A 17,124-nucleotide genomic window follows, 5' to 3' on the forward strand; every position below is an offset into this window, starting at 1 on the left:
TTAAATTGATAATATTAGAGTGAGTATACGATGAAGTAATACTTTGTATCATGCTTTAAGCAGTAAATCTCTAGGTTAAGTATTTGTCATTAATTTTTAAAAGAAATACTCCCCAAATGGTAAAATTTATCAGCGTGAGCTTCTATTATTTAAAAAAAAGTTTTGTATTTTGTTGTGTTTCAGTTAGAGTTGAAATCCTTAGCTAGATAATTTTCACAAATGGAGTATGTAAATAAATTTTTTTTTTTTTTTTTTTTTTTGAGTTGGAGTTTTATTCTTGTTGCCCAGGTTGGAGTGCAATGGCATGATCTCAGCTCACTGCACCCTCCGCCTCCCGGGTTCAAGTGATTCTCCTGCCTCAGCTTCCTGAGTAGCTGGGATTACAGGTACCTGCCACCACACTCGGCTAATTCGTTATATTTTTAGTAGAGATGGGGTTTCACCATGTTGGTCAGGCTGGTCTTGAACTCCTGACCTCAGGTGATCCACCCGCCCCAGCCTCCCAAAGTGCTGGGATTACAGGCATGAGCCACCACGCCCAGCCTGTAAATAAAATTTTCAATGCATCAGTGGAACAGGGTATTCTACACCTTCAGCCCTGTAGTAATAGGACATAGTGCATATTAGCAAATGTTACTTGGTTCTGAGTTGTTAAGAAGGTGATTTTTGTTTAGATTTAATTTGATTGAGCTTGTTTGAAGTTCCTATTTTTTCAGGCACCATGCTAGATGCTGAGTTATAAAGGATGAAAGTCCATTTTGCCCTGCAGTTCACAGTCTAGTGAGAGAGGCGTGTAAGCAGTAAATTACTGCAGTACAGTGTGACAAGTTCCAGGAGAGACATGTACATGGCAAAACTTTCAGAGAGGGAACTTGTGGGTAGAGTGTTGAACAGACCTGAAGAATTAATTGAGTAGGAAAGGGTTACTCTGTTTTATATATTTCTGGGGTGAGGAGGTGGCAAGGTCAGGACTGGTGTATTGTGCATGATGTTGTGATGACTCCTTGATTCCTGACCACTCATCCTTGTAATATTGCAGCAGCCAGTTAGGTATACTGCCCCAGCACATTTCTCTACCATTTAGAGAGAGACATGAAGGACATAGGAGTGGTGTGGAAGGGACGTTGCCCTGTAGTGTCAGATCTCACGTCCTGATGCTTTAAGCTGCCTGCTGGGAAATGATTAGCAGAGGTCTGTATCCCTTGGGGGTGATGAAAGAGAGAAAGAGAAGTATTTTCTGTCTCTACTTTCCATTTACTAAGACAAATCCTTTGGTTATGAAAAGCTTTTGCTTTTATCTTTTTTGAGAAAAACATGACCTTTCAGTAAGAATTTTTCTAAATAATATGCTGGCCTTTCTATTCATAAATTGTAAGGTTGCTTTAAAAATGGGCCTTTTATCTGAGTGGCACAATATAGTCTCATTCTACTAGACTTTAAAGTTAAACAATAAGGACTCCTATTTCTACCTTTAGAGTTACTATTTTTATAATTATGTGTGTTTGGCTTGCTTTTTGCAGGTAATTATCTTATAGTCATTACCAAAAAGATAAAAGTAGGTGAATTTTTCAGTCATGTAATCTGGAAAGCAACAGATTTTGATGTCCTTTCTTATAAGAAGACAATGTTGCACTTAACTGATATTCAGGTAAGAACTGGAAATTGTTACTAATTGCAAAGCCCAAAGAAGTATTATGGGCTGGGGAGAGGAGGGTGAGGGTGTTGTGGAATACAAAGAATGCTATAATTATTTTAACAACCTATAGAGTAAGGTCACTCTACCTACTTTTCTACCTAGGCATAAAAAATATTTTTTAAATCATTTGTTGCTCTTGTTTTTTTTTTTTTTAAAGATTCAGTTCTTAAATTATGCAATTTCATATGGAGAGAAGGGAAAACAGAAATGCACGTGTACTCAGCACCAGATTTAACTTCATATCCTCTTTGTAAAGAAATAAAATATAAATACCTTTGAAGTTCTGCTCCTCTTAACTCATTCCCTTCTTTCCCAGAGAGGTTTTCTCTATTTTTACCACATGTGAATGTAAGTGTGTATGTGTGTTTATGAAATGTGTATATATTCTTTCAGGCAGTTTTCCTTTTGCACTATTCCTGTATGCACAGATTTCAGTAACCGTAGTTTAGTTAACACCAGTCCCCAAACAGCATGGCTTAAATTTCAGTTACTCCAGTTTATTAACTGAAGAATTAACCCACCAAAGATGAAGGTGCAAAAAAACAAAAAGCAACAACTCTGGAAGAGAAATTGAAATTGAACATAAATGGAGCATAGAAGAAGTAGCTGACCATGGGAATGCTGACACTATCACCATTCAAGGGACTGTAGGTATGCAGCCAGAGGTCCTAGTGCAGGCGAACTGACCGACATTAATGATGGAGTGGCTGTGACGAAAGGGATGACAGTATCCCAGAGAAAGTGATGCCTGCAACAGACTTCCCATTAAAGGAAACCTTGGAGATATTTCCCAGCATTGAAAGCGCAAAGGATAAAATGTCAGAAGTTGGTTTAGACTTAGGAAGGTGTATGACAGTTCACCAGGGATAGAAGAAATATTCTGTATCTTAATCTGTATGACAAGAAGGCGGCAAGCACTGTTCAAGTCTCTTGATAAATTTTTTTACAAAGAAAATATTTTTTATTCTCGGTGTTTCTAATGTTTTAAATTATAGTGTGCTAAATATTAGTTTTACAATTTGTTCATTTATGCTTATAATTTACTATATATAACTTACAAGTTACATCTACAATGTAACTATATGTTAATATCTATAACTAATAATATCTATAACTTACAATAGAGTTTTTAATGTTTTGACAAAAAAATTTTTAAAGGTCATGAAACAATCATAGTTTTTACAATTGACTGTTAAGATAGCTTAAGATTATTAAGATGAAAATAACATGGTAATTTTTACATTCCCACTTTACAAAGTAAAGACTGCCAGTATTCATATTTAAACAGGATCTGTTTTTGCTTGGAGTGTGTATGAAACTTACATGAATGGCATTGCCCTGTTCTGATTCTTTGAAACTTACTTTTTAAAGTCAACATTGTTTAGAGATATATATACCTGTTGAGAGTGATTGTTTTCTTAATGTAATTTTAGTTACGTTTGCTATTTAAAAATTTTAAGTTGTATTTTTACACCCAATTTATAAGAATGTTTCTAGAAGAAAATATATTATTCTAAAACATATAACTTAGGATAAACATTTTAAAAAATAAAATTATAGCACGGCCTACCTGAGTAAAACTACAGGATATGCTTTTTATACTTTAGAATTTCTTTTTTATTATATATATCAAGAAATATATATCAATATCTTCATTCTCTACTAGGCATATTTTAAAGAAATAAAAACAGCTGTATTTATTTAATAGACCAGTCATATTTACTTAGACAATTTCTTCTCGATTGTTATTCTTTTCAAGCTGTGTAACTAATTTTAAAAACATGTCTGAGCACAAATAAAAAATTTTGTATATGTAGATTTGTAACATGTAGATTAACAAGTTAATCATTTAGTAATGATTAAACGTTACCAAACATTAACAATTGTTTTTTAAAACAAGGATAAAAACAAATGTCAATCTTGGTATTCATTGGGAAAGATAGTTAAAATGGTTTCTCAAAAATAAAGATAAATATTGCTTTTACTGGACTTTTTAATCTTTGTTTTAAAGAAAAAGAATTCCATTTTACCTCTCGTTCATCCCAAACCAGGGAACGTTTCTTGAGAATGTGGATGATGTTAGTATCTTGTTATTTGCTGTTTGCATTATTGGGCCCGTCATAAATTTATGTGTTTTATTTGTCAAATGAAGATAGCTATGCTAACTTAGCAGGGCTGTTGTGAAGATTAAAGGGAATCTTTGGAAAATACCTGGCACACAGTAGGTCATAACCGAAGGTGATGTTTTGTTAAAACCACTCTTCTGCCCTTGAGAATAAAATTTGTAAAGGATACAAAGGGGAGGAGTCCTGCCTAATCAAGTTACCTAGTAGTACCCTACAGTGTTTATTGAGTATCTTCTGTGTGTCAGAACTGTCCTACATCCCAGGGAAATGGCGAGCATCCCCCTCACTGGCTCAGTCCTTGTGCCAGTAGTCTTTAATGAGACTGGACTTAACAGGATTTAATTTGTATTCTTTTCTCATGCTGGCAGATTCCTTTTCAATTATGAGCTATACTGATTTTTCTTTGTTTATAGTTACAAGATAATAAAACCTTCCTAGCGATGCTAAACCATGTCTTGAATGTGGATGGATTTTACTTTTCAACAACATATGATTTGACCCATACTTTGCAGCGGCTATCCAACACTAGTCCTGAATTCCAAGAAATGAGTCTCTTGGAAAGGGTAAGCTTGATCTTCAATTATTTTTATTTTTAGGTTTTTAAAAGGGACATGTCTCTGTTTCATGCATAAAAATTTATATTGATTTTTCTCAGTCCTGGCTATCTTAGAATCATGTATGAGGCTTTGAAAATATACCCTGTTTTAAATATACATCACAATCCCAGTGTGTGAGTCCTTGAATCTGTGTATGTATACAGCCAGAATTGAGAATCACTGGTGTAGATATTCAGAAATCTTTGTATAAACACACATGTAAGTTATTAGAGGAAAATCTTTCAGAATTTGTATTTCTGCATAAATATTACCAGGCTACCAAGTGCTAACTCTCAGATGTCAAATCTTCAAACTAGCATTGCATTCATTTGTAATTTCTTAACTCTCAGTGTTCGGTAGTGTAGCAGTTACATTAGCAGTGTAATTAGGCTTATAAAATTCATATTCTAACAGTTGATATTTCTTCTGTAGTGATGGTTATTTATAATTTTTATAACTAAAAATGTAACAAAAGTCACTAGAACTTGGAAAATATCCTTTTAAGGTTTTTTTATTTTGCTTTTTTTTTTTTTCTTTGAGACAGAGTCTCACTCTATCACCTAGGCTGTAGTGCAGTGGTGCGATCTCAGCTCACTGCAACCTCTGCCTCCTGGGTTCAAGCAATTCTCATGTCTCAGCCTTGTAGGTAGGTGCAATTACAGGCGTGTGCTAACACGCTTGGCTAGTTTTTAGTAGAGATGGGGTTTCGCCATGTTGCCCAGGCTGGTCTTGAACTCCTGGCCTCAAGTGATCCACCCACCTCATCCTCCCAAAGTGCTGGGATTACAGGCGTGAGCCACTGTGCCTGCCCAATCTGCCTTTTTTTTTTTTTTTTTTAAATATACAGTGAATATATCTTTAAAATTAGGTTTCATATGATCTCAACTTAAAGTTTCTTTTGTTCAGGAACCTGGATGATTGCTACCTTAATTTTTTTTTGACACACCTTAGAAGTGTTTAATGAGAAGACAGAATTTAAAAGGTCGCTCCATCTTACTTATTAGGTTGGACAATGTGAAGTTGCCAGTAATTGACCATTTTTGACCAATAAAAATGGTTATTTCATATGGTTCAACCTAAATTAATATTTTAGTTGACTGGCTTTTTTGGGTGAGATTTTACACTCTAATTTGGTAAAATTGTATGTAGGCTTTGATGGAAGTTTAGGTGCAGGCTAAGCATTCAAGAAACTTGGCTTTTAACTACAAAGAGACTTGCTTTTAAAAGCAGTTGCTACATTCTCCATTTGTTTATGAAACATCTCTACAACGTCAGCCATGTACCAGGAGCTATACTAGCCCCTGGGGACCCAGAATGAAGCTGTGGACCCTGTCTTGTGGGAGCCTACGGTCTGCTGGGGAAGTGGTAGTCAAAGAATGGTTGCTATAATGGAGATATGTACCAAAGTGAGGTGGGATCCTGAAGGAATGAGGGTCTTTGCCTGAGGTTGTCAGGGACAACTTTATAAAGTAAGGTATCTACAGAGGACGGTAACTTTACACAGAAAGGTAACTTTTGAGCTGAGACTTGATGAAGATTTGTTGGTCAGGTGACAGTGGGCCAGGGGGTTCCAGGCAGAGGTGGTGGCAGAGGCTAAGCTGAAGAAAAAGCCATCTCATCTGTTGGGATGAGATGGGAATGTTTTGTCAGCTAAACAGAAAGTTAGCCAAGTGTAGTGGTTCATGCCTGTAATCCCAACACTTTAGGTGGCCGAGGCAGAAGGATTGCTTGAGTCCATGAGTTCAAGACCAGCCTGGGCAACATAGGGAGACCACAGCTCTACAAAAAAATTTAAAAATTAATCAGGTGTGGTGGCATGCACCTGCAATCCCAGCTACTCGGGAGGCTGAGGTGGGAGGTTCACTTGAGATAGAAGCCGCAGTGTGCTGTCATCGCGCCACTGCACTCCAGCCAAGGCAACAGCAAGACGGTCTAAAAAAAAAAAGTTAATGTTAACATAGGGAATCATAAAAGTGATAAATGGAACATATATACCCTAAATATTTTAACTTAAAACATAAAAGTTTTACATTGGTCAATGTTTTTATGTATGGCCATAGGATTTTCTTTGTTTTTGGTTCCTTGATTCTGAATTGTCTTCCCTGTGTAAATTACACCCATAAGGCTTTCCCATTTGGGCCACTTTAAAGACTTTGACACTTACAGAGAAATCTGTGTGCAGAATCCTGTACATTTTTACTATGTTCTTTTATATTTTTTTAGTTGCCACTCCCACTCCAAATTCAACAGCAGTTTTGTTTTAGCAACTTGCCTCTTATCAAGTTACATTCCAAATCATTTAACTTTATAGAAACAGCAGTGTGTTTTTCATCTTATTTCATTGGTTTATAAAATAGTTAAACTATATAATGATGAAATAATAATAAGTATGACTGGCACAAATTCGGGAACACACACTTGAATCCCAGGAAGTGCGATTCAGCTGGTTGTGGTCAAGTGCAAAAGCCATTCCCTGTGACTTTTAGAGTCGGGGGTGCCGGTGGTTCAGTTGGTATGCTTCATAAATAGAATTGATTAATCTACTGAGTAGAGTCAGTTATTTTGTTTGTTTTTTCTTTTTTGAGACAGTGTCTTGCTCTGTCACCTATCCTGGAGTGCAGTGGCACGATCTTGGCTCATTGCAGCCTCCACCTCCCAGGTTCCAGTGATTCTTGTGCCTTAGCCTCCCCAAGTAACTGGGACTACAGACACGTGCTACCACGTCCGACTAATTTTTGCATTTTTAGTAGAGACATGTCGGCCAGGCTGGTCTCGAACTCCTAAGTCTCAAGTGATCCGCCTGCCTTGGCCTCTCAAAGTGCTGGGATTACAGGCATGAGCCACCACGTCTGGCCCTAAGTAGAGTTGATTAAATATAGATTGTTGAGGGAGCCTCTTCTGTATTTATGAAAGTCAGAGTGGCCAGAGATGAGATCAGAGAGTTAATTAGGGGCTGCCAGATCCTAGGACTGATTAGGCCATGCAGAGATTTGGTTCTTTAGATGACAGAGTCATTGTAGAATTTTGAGCAGATAGGAGACAGGACACGTTAGAGAACTCCTGCTGGTAGCATTGTGGAAAAATGAGTGGCGAGGGCTAATGCCTAAACTGGAGGCAAGGGAAGGTGTGTTAGTAGTTAGGCTGGAGTCAGATGTTGGTAAAGATAGTGGGAGTAGAAATGTAAAAAATGTGGATTTTGAAGGAGATTTAGTACTTGACAATTAAATGTAAGGGAAAGAAATACCGTAAAACTCCTCCCAGGTTTCTGTCTGGCCTGAGACAATGAGACAGAAATGCCCACAGGAGGTACAGATTTGAGGGGGAGATGTATTTTGTTTGAGGCCTGTCAAAGAAACTGGCTTCTAGCCATCAGAAAGAGACATTGATTGGTGTAGTTTTCTTTCTGTAGAAAGTAAGCTTGGCAGGAGGTATTTTATTAAATTTTAAAACTTCTCTCAGGCAGATCAGCGATTTGTATGGAATGGTCATCTTCTAAGAGAACTTTCTGCACAGCCAGAGGTAATGTACACGAAATAAAATCTGCTTAATTGTTACAGTCCAAGCTTTAATTCAATGCATACTATAAAGTGACTTCCTAATCACCAAGAATTTCGAGAAACAATTCTAATTTAACTGTTTATAACTTACAAACTTGGATCAGGTCTACCCTGTCACATCATTCTAGGTTGAAGAAGCCTAACTATTTTACTCTGATCTTCTATAGAAGCCTTAAATAAAAATACATTGCTTTGTCTAACTAAGAGAGATACAGGGGATCTTGGTACATGGATGATGGAGAAATGAGGGGCCAGGGCCAAGTTTCCTGGCCAAGGGGAGAGCTCTTTTTTGTCTTCCTTTGGGGATGAGACTCCCTTCAGTCACCCAGGAGAGACATGCACAGGCACCGCCCTTTTCTGTCCTTTGTCTACACATATGAGGTATAAACAGGGAGGCCCAGCTAGGGAAACATGATATATTATTGAATCTAGGTAAATAGATGTGCCTAATTGCTTTATTTCTTGTCATTTGCTATGCTTTTTTTGGAAAAGTAGTTTGAGCTGCAAACAATTAGCATGGGATATCTTTTCCCTGGAGGAGTGAAGTTGTTGTAGGCAAAGACTGAAAAGGAGGTAAACATTCTGTAACTTCATGTAGCTTTATTAGTGTTCCAAAATCTGTGAATATTCAAGCTCAAATGATTGTAATGCATACTTAATGTTACATTAGAGAAATTTTTAAAAAATTATATTACCCATAAGTTTACTACCTTGTTATGTTTGTATATTACCTCCCTATGTGTAAATATTTTTATATAATGCTTATTTATTTTTAAAGTATATTTATTCTAAATATATATCTTCATTTCAGGTTCATCGGTTTGCCCTTCCAGTGTTACATGGCTGTATCCTTACATGATATTACTCTTTAGTTTCTAGATGCCTTTATTTAAATTTTATTATAAGGCAGATTTAGAGATAGTCTCAAATACTCCATAAGGAGAGTATTTCAGAATTAATATAAATTGCTGTTGATAAGAAAATCAAACTCATTGCTATTTTGGTTTTTTTTTTTTTTTTAGAATGAACTTTTCAGACTATACGATTCTCTCTCTGTTCAAGAGTTCTGGGGCTGGTTGTTTAAAGAAAAGGAATATGTGTACTGTATTTTGCCTTTATTTGATGTTACCTTTTATCAGTAAATTACACATAAGTAGTTTGGACCTGGCTGTTGAAAACTTTCCTAAGTACGTAATTTAAAAAGTTAGACTTAGGCCGGGCATGGTGGCTTGCATCTCTAGTCCCAGTTACTCAGGAGGCTGAGGTGGGAGGATGACTTGAGCCCAGGAGTTTGAGGCTGCAGTGAGCTGTGATGGCACCACTGCACTCCAGCCTGGGTGACAGGGTCCAAAAAAGTGAGACTCAGACACTAGTGTGGGTAACAAGTTGGAAAGGAGAATTACCATTAAAAATTTTATTTGTCATTTGAAATAGTGACAGATAAATGAAAATAAGTAGAGTACAAAGAATATTGCCTAGGGGAGAAATCAGAGTACAGATACAAAATGAGTAATGATTATCTAATTGTAGGTTCATTTTAAAAACAAATCTATGTCATAGACATCATAATAAAAATAAAGCAGCCAAGTGAGCTGGCTCTTAAAGGATATATAAGCACAATATGCTGATGAGTGCCTATCCAGTTATGTGCCACATACTGACATTTCAGTCGGTGACAGACCACATATATGAAGGTGGTCCTATAAGATTATAATACCATATTTCTACTGTATCTTTTCTATGCTTAGATATGTTGAGATACACAAATACCATTGTGTTACAGTTGCCTACACTATTTAGTACAGTAACATGCTATACAGGTTTGTAGCTAATGAGCGATGGGCTATACCGTGTAGCCTAGGTGTGTAGTAGGCTGTGCCATCTAGGTTTGTGTAAGTACACTCTATAATGTATAGAATTGCCTAACGATGCATTTCTCAGAATGTACCCCTATTAAGTGATGCATGACTGTAATCAGGATTGTGCCCTGAAGAAAACGGTGATGACATCTATCAAGCACATGTAAGAAGCTTATCAATGCAAGTCTACTATTTATTTATTCAGTATGTTAATATAATTTCACTAAACTTAATGCTTGTTATACTTAAAGGAAACCCAAAAAGTAATGGAGGAAACATGTTCCACAGTTATGGGGAAATAAAAATTAGAAAATTTCATGATAAAAGCTCATTTATTTTTGTTTCCCCACCCCGAGCTTTCCAAGTTCTCCTAAGGATAAAATAAGAATAAATGTGTTTATTCGGCCGGGTGCAGTGGCTCACGCCTGTAATCCCAGCACTTTGGGAGGTCAAGGCCGGCAAATCACGAGGTCAGGAGTTCGAGACCAGTCTGGACAACATGGTGAAACCTTGTCTCTACTAAAAATACAAAAATTAGCTGGGCGTGGTGGCTCACACCTGTAATGCCAGGTACTCGGGAGACTGAGGAAGGAGTATTGCTTGAACCCAGGAGATGGAGGTTGCAGTGAGCCGAGATCGTGCCACTGCACTCCAGCCTGGATGACAGAGCAAGACTCCATCTCAAAAAAAAAAAAAAAAAAAGTGTTTATCCTTATTTAGTGCCTTAAATGATTTGGGCCAACTATGGTGTTTTTTGTTTTTTGTTTTTTTTTCAAAATGAGATTGTGAATGGACAAACAATATTAAGTGAGATTATAGAACCTTTTTTTCTAGGCAGTTTTAGAAACAGCTTACTCATTTACCTTTAAATTGAAAGCTTCAAATGAGCTTTTCTTTAGTGTAGTTTGTTGACTAGAAGTAAAATCATATGTTTCACACACATACAGAGACATTAATAAGTAAAATGACCCCAAGACAGGAACATGACTGGATTAGAGAGTGGACAGAGAGGTGGGAGCTGTGTTCAGAGAATTAGCTCAGCCCAGATGACTCAGGGCCTTATAAGCCATGGGAAGAACTGTGGCTTTTACTTTAAATGTGGTGGGGCCAGGCATAGTGGCTCATGTCTGTAATCTCAGTGCCTTGGGAAGCTGAAGCAGGAGGATCCTTTGAGGCCAGGAGTTCAAGACCAGCCTGGAGAACATAGTGAGACCCTGTCTCTACAAAAATTTTTTAAAAATTAGGCATGGTAGCATGTGCCTGTAGTCCCACCTGCTCAGGAGGCTGAGTCAGGAGGATCACTTGACCCCATTTTGAAGCTGCAGTGAGCTATGATCACACCACTGTATTCTAGCCTGGGTGACAGAGAAAGACCTCTACTCAAAAGATTTTGGAGAAGGGGAAAATTGGTGAAGGTGCATGCTAGAGTGATATCCAAGAATGTGTGAGGTGGGTGGGGGTCAGCGCACAGGTAGAGGGCCTGGTGTGGGCTGCTCACCTACCACTGTAGAAGGGAAGCAGATAGATGGATGTGGTTGCTGATGGGTGTGTAAATGTGATCGGGGCCTGTGGAGGGCTTTTATTTTTACAGCACCATATAAAGTGACATAATGGGCTGTGAGGGGGATGAGGGAGAAGTGTTGCATGTTGAGGGGAGTATGTGAAATGCCATCCTGGAGAGAAGGCATGGATGGCCCTGGGAGTAACTGATTGATGAAAGACTAGAAGTAAATACACTCACATTTTAAAAGTTATGCTGATGGGATTCAGTTTTTATTTTACTCTTGTTCCTTCCATGCTTTCTGGATTCTCTAAAGTGTGTAGATGTTTTTGTCTTGTAATCAGAGGAACATGATTCATAAAGCAGTCAGTCATATTCTCTGCTAGATTTAGCTCTCTAAGAGCAGGCTTATCTGCCCTGCTCATTTTTGTGCCCTGGCTCGAAATAGATAATTTGGGTAAGGGAGCAAATATTACATTGGAGTCTTCTCTAGTGCTATGGGCTTCAAAGGAAAGTGAATTGGGAGCTCAAGAGGAGCCCTTATCAAGTCTGATAATACCAGGTAATAGAGATGAGTCATTAGCAGCTCAACTCATTGCTGATGTCATTAGGTACCATTTTGAAAAGCATTTGGTGTTCTCTTGTGAATTTGCCAGCACTTCTCCAATGCATACCCAATACATTCATACCAGGAGGTCTTTCCAGAATGTTCACAGTACCACGTTAGAGCAATACCATGAACATCACAAGGGCTTGAAGTTTATAAATAGCGTAGTTTCATTTTTACAAAAAAGCAAGCTGCGTGTTTCTAAGTATGGTTGCATGTGATGAAACTAAAAAGATAGAATGGTCTCCATAAACCTGAGAATAGTTACTTCTAGGTGAGAACACAATTGGATAAAATAGGGAAGGAGCAGATAAATAGATTCAGGGTTTTGGTACTGTTTTGAAGTTGGATGGTAGGTTCACAAATATTTATTTTATTATGCTGTTATACTTTATAATGGGTGCATCAAACTATATTAAGAAAAAGTGTTACATATAGAAAATACCATAACCAAACCTAAACAAATGTGGAAGGAGAAAAAGTAAGGCCGTTGAAACAATAAAACCTTTCTGTCATACCCCCCTGCTCCCCAGCCACAGTGTGGCAAACATTAAAAAGCAGACAATAAATTAGCCAGACATGGTGGCATGTGCCTGTAGTCCCAGCTACCTGGGAGGCCAAGGTGAGAGGATGGCTTGGGCCCAAGAGTTTGAGGCTGCGGTGAGCCATGATGGTGCCACTGCACTCCAGCCTGGTTAGCACAGCAAGAGCCTCTCTCTCAAATAAATACATAAAGAATTTTTTTTAAAAAAGCAGACAACATCAAATGTTGGTAAAGGTGAGAAGCCAAAGTAATTCTTGAAGCAATATGGAATTTCCTAATAAGATCAGATGAGGAGTATACTCTGTAACCCAGCAGTACTGCTCCTTAGTGCCATTTCTGCTTGTTGGTACAGAGATGTTTATTGCAACATTGTTCATAATAGTAAAACTGGAAACAGCTGGCATGTCCATGGACAGCAGAATGGATAAGTAACTGTAATCTAGTCATATAGTGGAATATTATACAGCCATAGCAGCAGCAAATGAACCTCATGACTATAATGAGCAAATAAAGAAAACTGAAAGAATACATACAGATTAATTCCTGTTATGTAAAAAAAAAAAAAAAGTCAAAAGCTGTTCAGACTAAACAAGAATTTGTTTAGTGGCAAAACTAGAAATACAAGGGAATAATGAACTGAGTGGATAGTAGTTCTTAGAGGGCAGTAAGGGAGCCACAGGGAAAGGTGCTTCAGAGATGCTAGTGGGTACAAAGGGGTGTGTGTATGTGTAATTTTTAAAATTATGATCAAATATACTTCATAAACAATTTGCCTTTTTGGTCATTTTTAGATGTGTAATTCAGTGAGTGGCATTAATTTCATTCACAGTGTTGTGCAACCAGCATCCTGTTTCCATCACTCCAGTAAGAAATTCTTACCCATTTAATATCAACTCCCCATACTAAATGGGTATTTAACCTATTGTAAATAGTTACACACATTATACTTTACTGTTTATTATATTTCATAATAAAAACATTTAATGTAAGAGGTATGCCAATTCCAAAGGCTTTTGCAACCCTTTACTCTGGGAATGAAGTGGAGAGATCAGCCTTTAGAATTTCTAGGTGTATGACTGTTTATATTACTGAATGGTGTAGGAAGTGTCCTATACCATATACTATTATCAGTAGTAAGGGAAATAACTTTATATAAAGAAAGGCTTTTGGGGAGATACAGTCTTTCATACTGAGGTTCACCTTTTCTATTTCAAGGATAAGGTAGAGTCAAAATTTCCATTTCTAGATAACCTTTGTTTAATTCACTTTGATCTGTGAATCTTCATATGCTTACCAGCTGTTACATGGCTAATTTATAATTATGTGTCATGCATTTCATTTTTTTCCCCCTTAACTGCAGTAGCCTAGCCTTCCCTCCCCCTTTTGTGTTTCTTATTTGAAAGTTAATCTATTTTAAATTTATGTTTTCCATTCAGAGTAGATTTTTCAGTGATGTGGTTAATACTTAATTCTTTAGAAAGTGATTGAGAATATCAGGAAAAGGGAAGCATATCATTTAAATAAAAACACCATAGTGAACTTCTTAAACATACTACGTTCGTGTCATAGGGTTATTAACTTGACAAAACTTCACAGTTGATTATAGTACTAAGGGCTTGTGAATATTCATGAAGATTTGTATACTCTGTCATTTTTTCTCTTAAAGACCATCATTAGGATAGATAGATGCAAACAATCTAGAAACAATGCTTATGATTTCTATTATATGTTATATTTTTCTTAATGTGGTTAAGTTATTACCATGCATTCATGTTCTGTTAATGGAAAATACTTTGATTGGATTCTCATCTCGAGGAGGAGCTGTTTCAGAGCTGGTGTGCGCTATTATGTAAGAGGTGAGAATTTTGTCAGCATGGATCATATCTGTAATTAATATTTTGTCTTACGGTGACACGAATGTAACCTTTTGTATTTTATTTGTTTTCATTATCATTTGATAGCCTTGCTAAGTATTTATCTCCTGCTTCATTGTAATAATTAGGTAGGTCTTCCGTGCTTCAGTTACTGTAATTACATTGCAAATGTTAATGTGATACTTGTAGGCTGCTGCTTACTGCTTGAAGAGGAACTGATCATGTTGTTTGCTGGATGTCTGAAAGCACAGCTGAACTCAGTGTAGTTTTCAGTAACCTAACTTAGAAAGTATTTTCTTGTATTGCTTTTAGGTTTTTTGCATGCATGAAGCTAGTCATTTGGCTTTGTGCCTTCAACTTTGTAAACATTTACATTTTGAGCATTTATTTTCTAGGCTTTGTACTAGCAACATGCTTATTTTGCTAAACTAAACTTAAAAAATCTGTATTAAAGCTTACTGTCATTATGAAAAGAGGTTTCTCCAACCTTTATATTTTTTTAACCAGAATATATCAGCATATTTAATGGCTGCGAGCCATTAAATAAATTGTAGCTTGGGGCCAGAAAGTTGTAGAGATTATTTGCTTAATCTCTCTCATAGCAGAGGAAGAATAACATTGAGTGAGTGACCTGGCAAAGATCACAAACCAAAATTAAAGTTAGCAACTCTCTTGTAACTAGATTTTCTTGGATGGAAACATAGTTTTTGATTAAATTTTTGAACAGGTAGTGCATTTACGTATTTCGAATATCAAGAAGTATTTTTTTAATGCAATAAAAAATATTTCCCATTTCTGACCTCATCTGCTTGGTTCTTACCCCCTTCCCAGCTAATCAGATGTTAGTTTCTTGTTTATCCTTCCAGATAATTTTTATGCTAATACAGATATGTGCCCTTCTCTTCCTCCTTTTTTAGACAGTGATAATATTCTGTGCACATTTTTCTGCACCTTGTTTCCTTTTTTTCCTTAATATCTTTTGCAAATCTTTTCATAAAGATCTTTCATACACACAAACACACATACTGTCTCTCAGTCTGACTCTCACTTTTAAAAATAATTGGATGTTGTTCCTTAGTGGGAATTACGAAGGGAAGCAAGGATAGCCTGTGCTTCTGACAAGTAATCTCATAAAGTATTGAGGAGTCATGTCATTGCTGATTTGGCTCAATAAGTTTGGCCCCTTCTGGTGATATGGTAACTAAAACAGTGATACTTCACATATACCTGCAAATGTTATATGTAAGAAATATGTCAGAAAGGATGTTAGGAAATACTTGGCACAGTTAAAAAATACATTGATTTCTTTCTGATAAGTTGGTAATTTGGGTCAGGGACTAGCTTGAAAGTTGCCTTTGCTTAGCAAGCGTTTCTTTGTAAAAATAGATTATGTAAACAAATTTTTAAAGGAATGCTTCAAATATTTGAAAGAACTAAACAGCATCAAGAATCCAAACACTTTGCTTTTCAAACTAGGTTTTGTGAGCATATTCATGGAGTTACAGAGGATCACATACAGATTTTGTGTTTTCATTTTGATAATTAAAATCAGTATAAGCATCTGCCGGAGACCATTTGCATTATTATAACAAAATATTATAAAATAGCCTATATTCACCGGGTGTGGTGGCTCACGCCTATAATCCCAGCAGTTTGGGAGGCCAAGGCAGGCGGATCACCTGAGGTCGGGAGTTTGAGACCAGCCTGACCAACATGGAGAAACCCCATCTCTACTAAAAATACAAAACTTAGCTGGGCGTGGTGGCGCATGCCTGTAATCCCAGCTACTTGAGAGGCTAAGGCAGGAGAATCGCTTGAACCCGGGAAGCGGAGGTTGCGGTGAGCTAAGATTATGCCATTGCACTCCAGCCTGGGCAACAAGAGCGAAACTCCGTCTCAAAAAATAAGTAAATAAAAATAAAATGGCCTATCTTTATGTTGAGTATTGTGTTGTTACTAAGTATAATTACCTAAATTGATAGTTTTACCTTTCAAACTAGTATTTTTCAAATTAGAATCTATGGACATTTTCTCAGGGGTCTTTGAGATTTTTTTTTTCTTTAAAAGATGTCTCAAGTTTGAGAAACACTATTTTAGAGGAATTTTGTATGTAGAAACAATGTATTTAAGAGCAACCAACTTCATCTGTTTATTAATAGGTTTTTAATACTCTTTAAGCCTGTTTAAAGTGAGCAAGCTTGTGTTAGTTTTCTGATCATGTATAATGAATTTGTTTGAATTGTATTTTCATAATGACTTTTCCACTAACTTGAACTGACTTAATTCTCTCCAAGTTAACCTGAATTAGTGGGTTTCTGATGTGTTTCTTTGTGTAATCAGTATAGTTAATTCTTAATTTTTTTTCTATTTAGGAATTGATTCTGAAGGCCATGCAGCTAACTTTGTAGAAACAGAACAAATTGTGCACTACAATGGGAGCAAAGCTTCATTTGTACAGGCAAGTTGTTATGTCTGTTAGGCAGTCAGTGAGTTGGCCTTTTCTGCTTGGATTATAATTTTCTGTCATGTTGAAATTTCCTTCTTTTCCCTTCTCTGTTCTTATGTAATATTTTTATCCACAGTGCAAAAAAAGTTCACCCCAAAAAAGGAAAATCCATTAATCTGGCACTAACCTGCTGCCATTTCCTGCCCTTAAATTAAATCCCTAGAGGAGAGGGTAGGCTAGGAGGTGCGAAGAGAGTTATGGAAATGGAGCCATCTGTCCATTGAACCATTTACATGTATTAAGGGCAGTGATGATAGG

At 36.9% G+C, this 17,124-nt stretch overlaps 1 protein-coding gene across 4 annotated transcripts in view; it reads left to right on the forward strand.

Annotated features, from left to right (window-relative positions):
* The window catches only part of SACM1L (SAC1 like phosphatidylinositide phosphatase), a 55,741-nt gene that overhangs the window by 15,920 nt on the left and 22,697 nt on the right, over positions 1-17,124 (forward strand). For all 4 annotated transcript variants that reach the window (XM_016940888.4, XM_016940890.4, XM_016940891.4 and 1 more), the window contains 6 exons: positions 1,521-1,648; positions 4,236-4,385; positions 7,878-7,937; positions 8,787-8,820; positions 14,241-14,342; positions 16,733-16,818. In XM_016940888.4, coding sequence (XP_016796377.1) covers positions 1,521-1,648; positions 4,236-4,385; positions 7,878-7,937; positions 8,787-8,820; positions 14,241-14,342; positions 16,733-16,818 — 560 coding nt within the window. The remainder of the gene's footprint in view (positions 1-1,520; positions 1,649-4,235; positions 4,386-7,877; positions 7,938-8,786; positions 8,821-14,240; positions 14,343-16,732; positions 16,819-17,124) is intronic.

The sequence above is a fragment of the Pan troglodytes genome, chromosome 2, assembly GCF_028858775.2.
Source record: "Pan troglodytes isolate AG18354 chromosome 2, NHGRI_mPanTro3-v2.0_pri, whole genome shotgun sequence".
Taxonomy (NCBI): Eukaryota; Metazoa; Chordata; class Mammalia; order Primates; family Hominidae; genus Pan; species Pan troglodytes.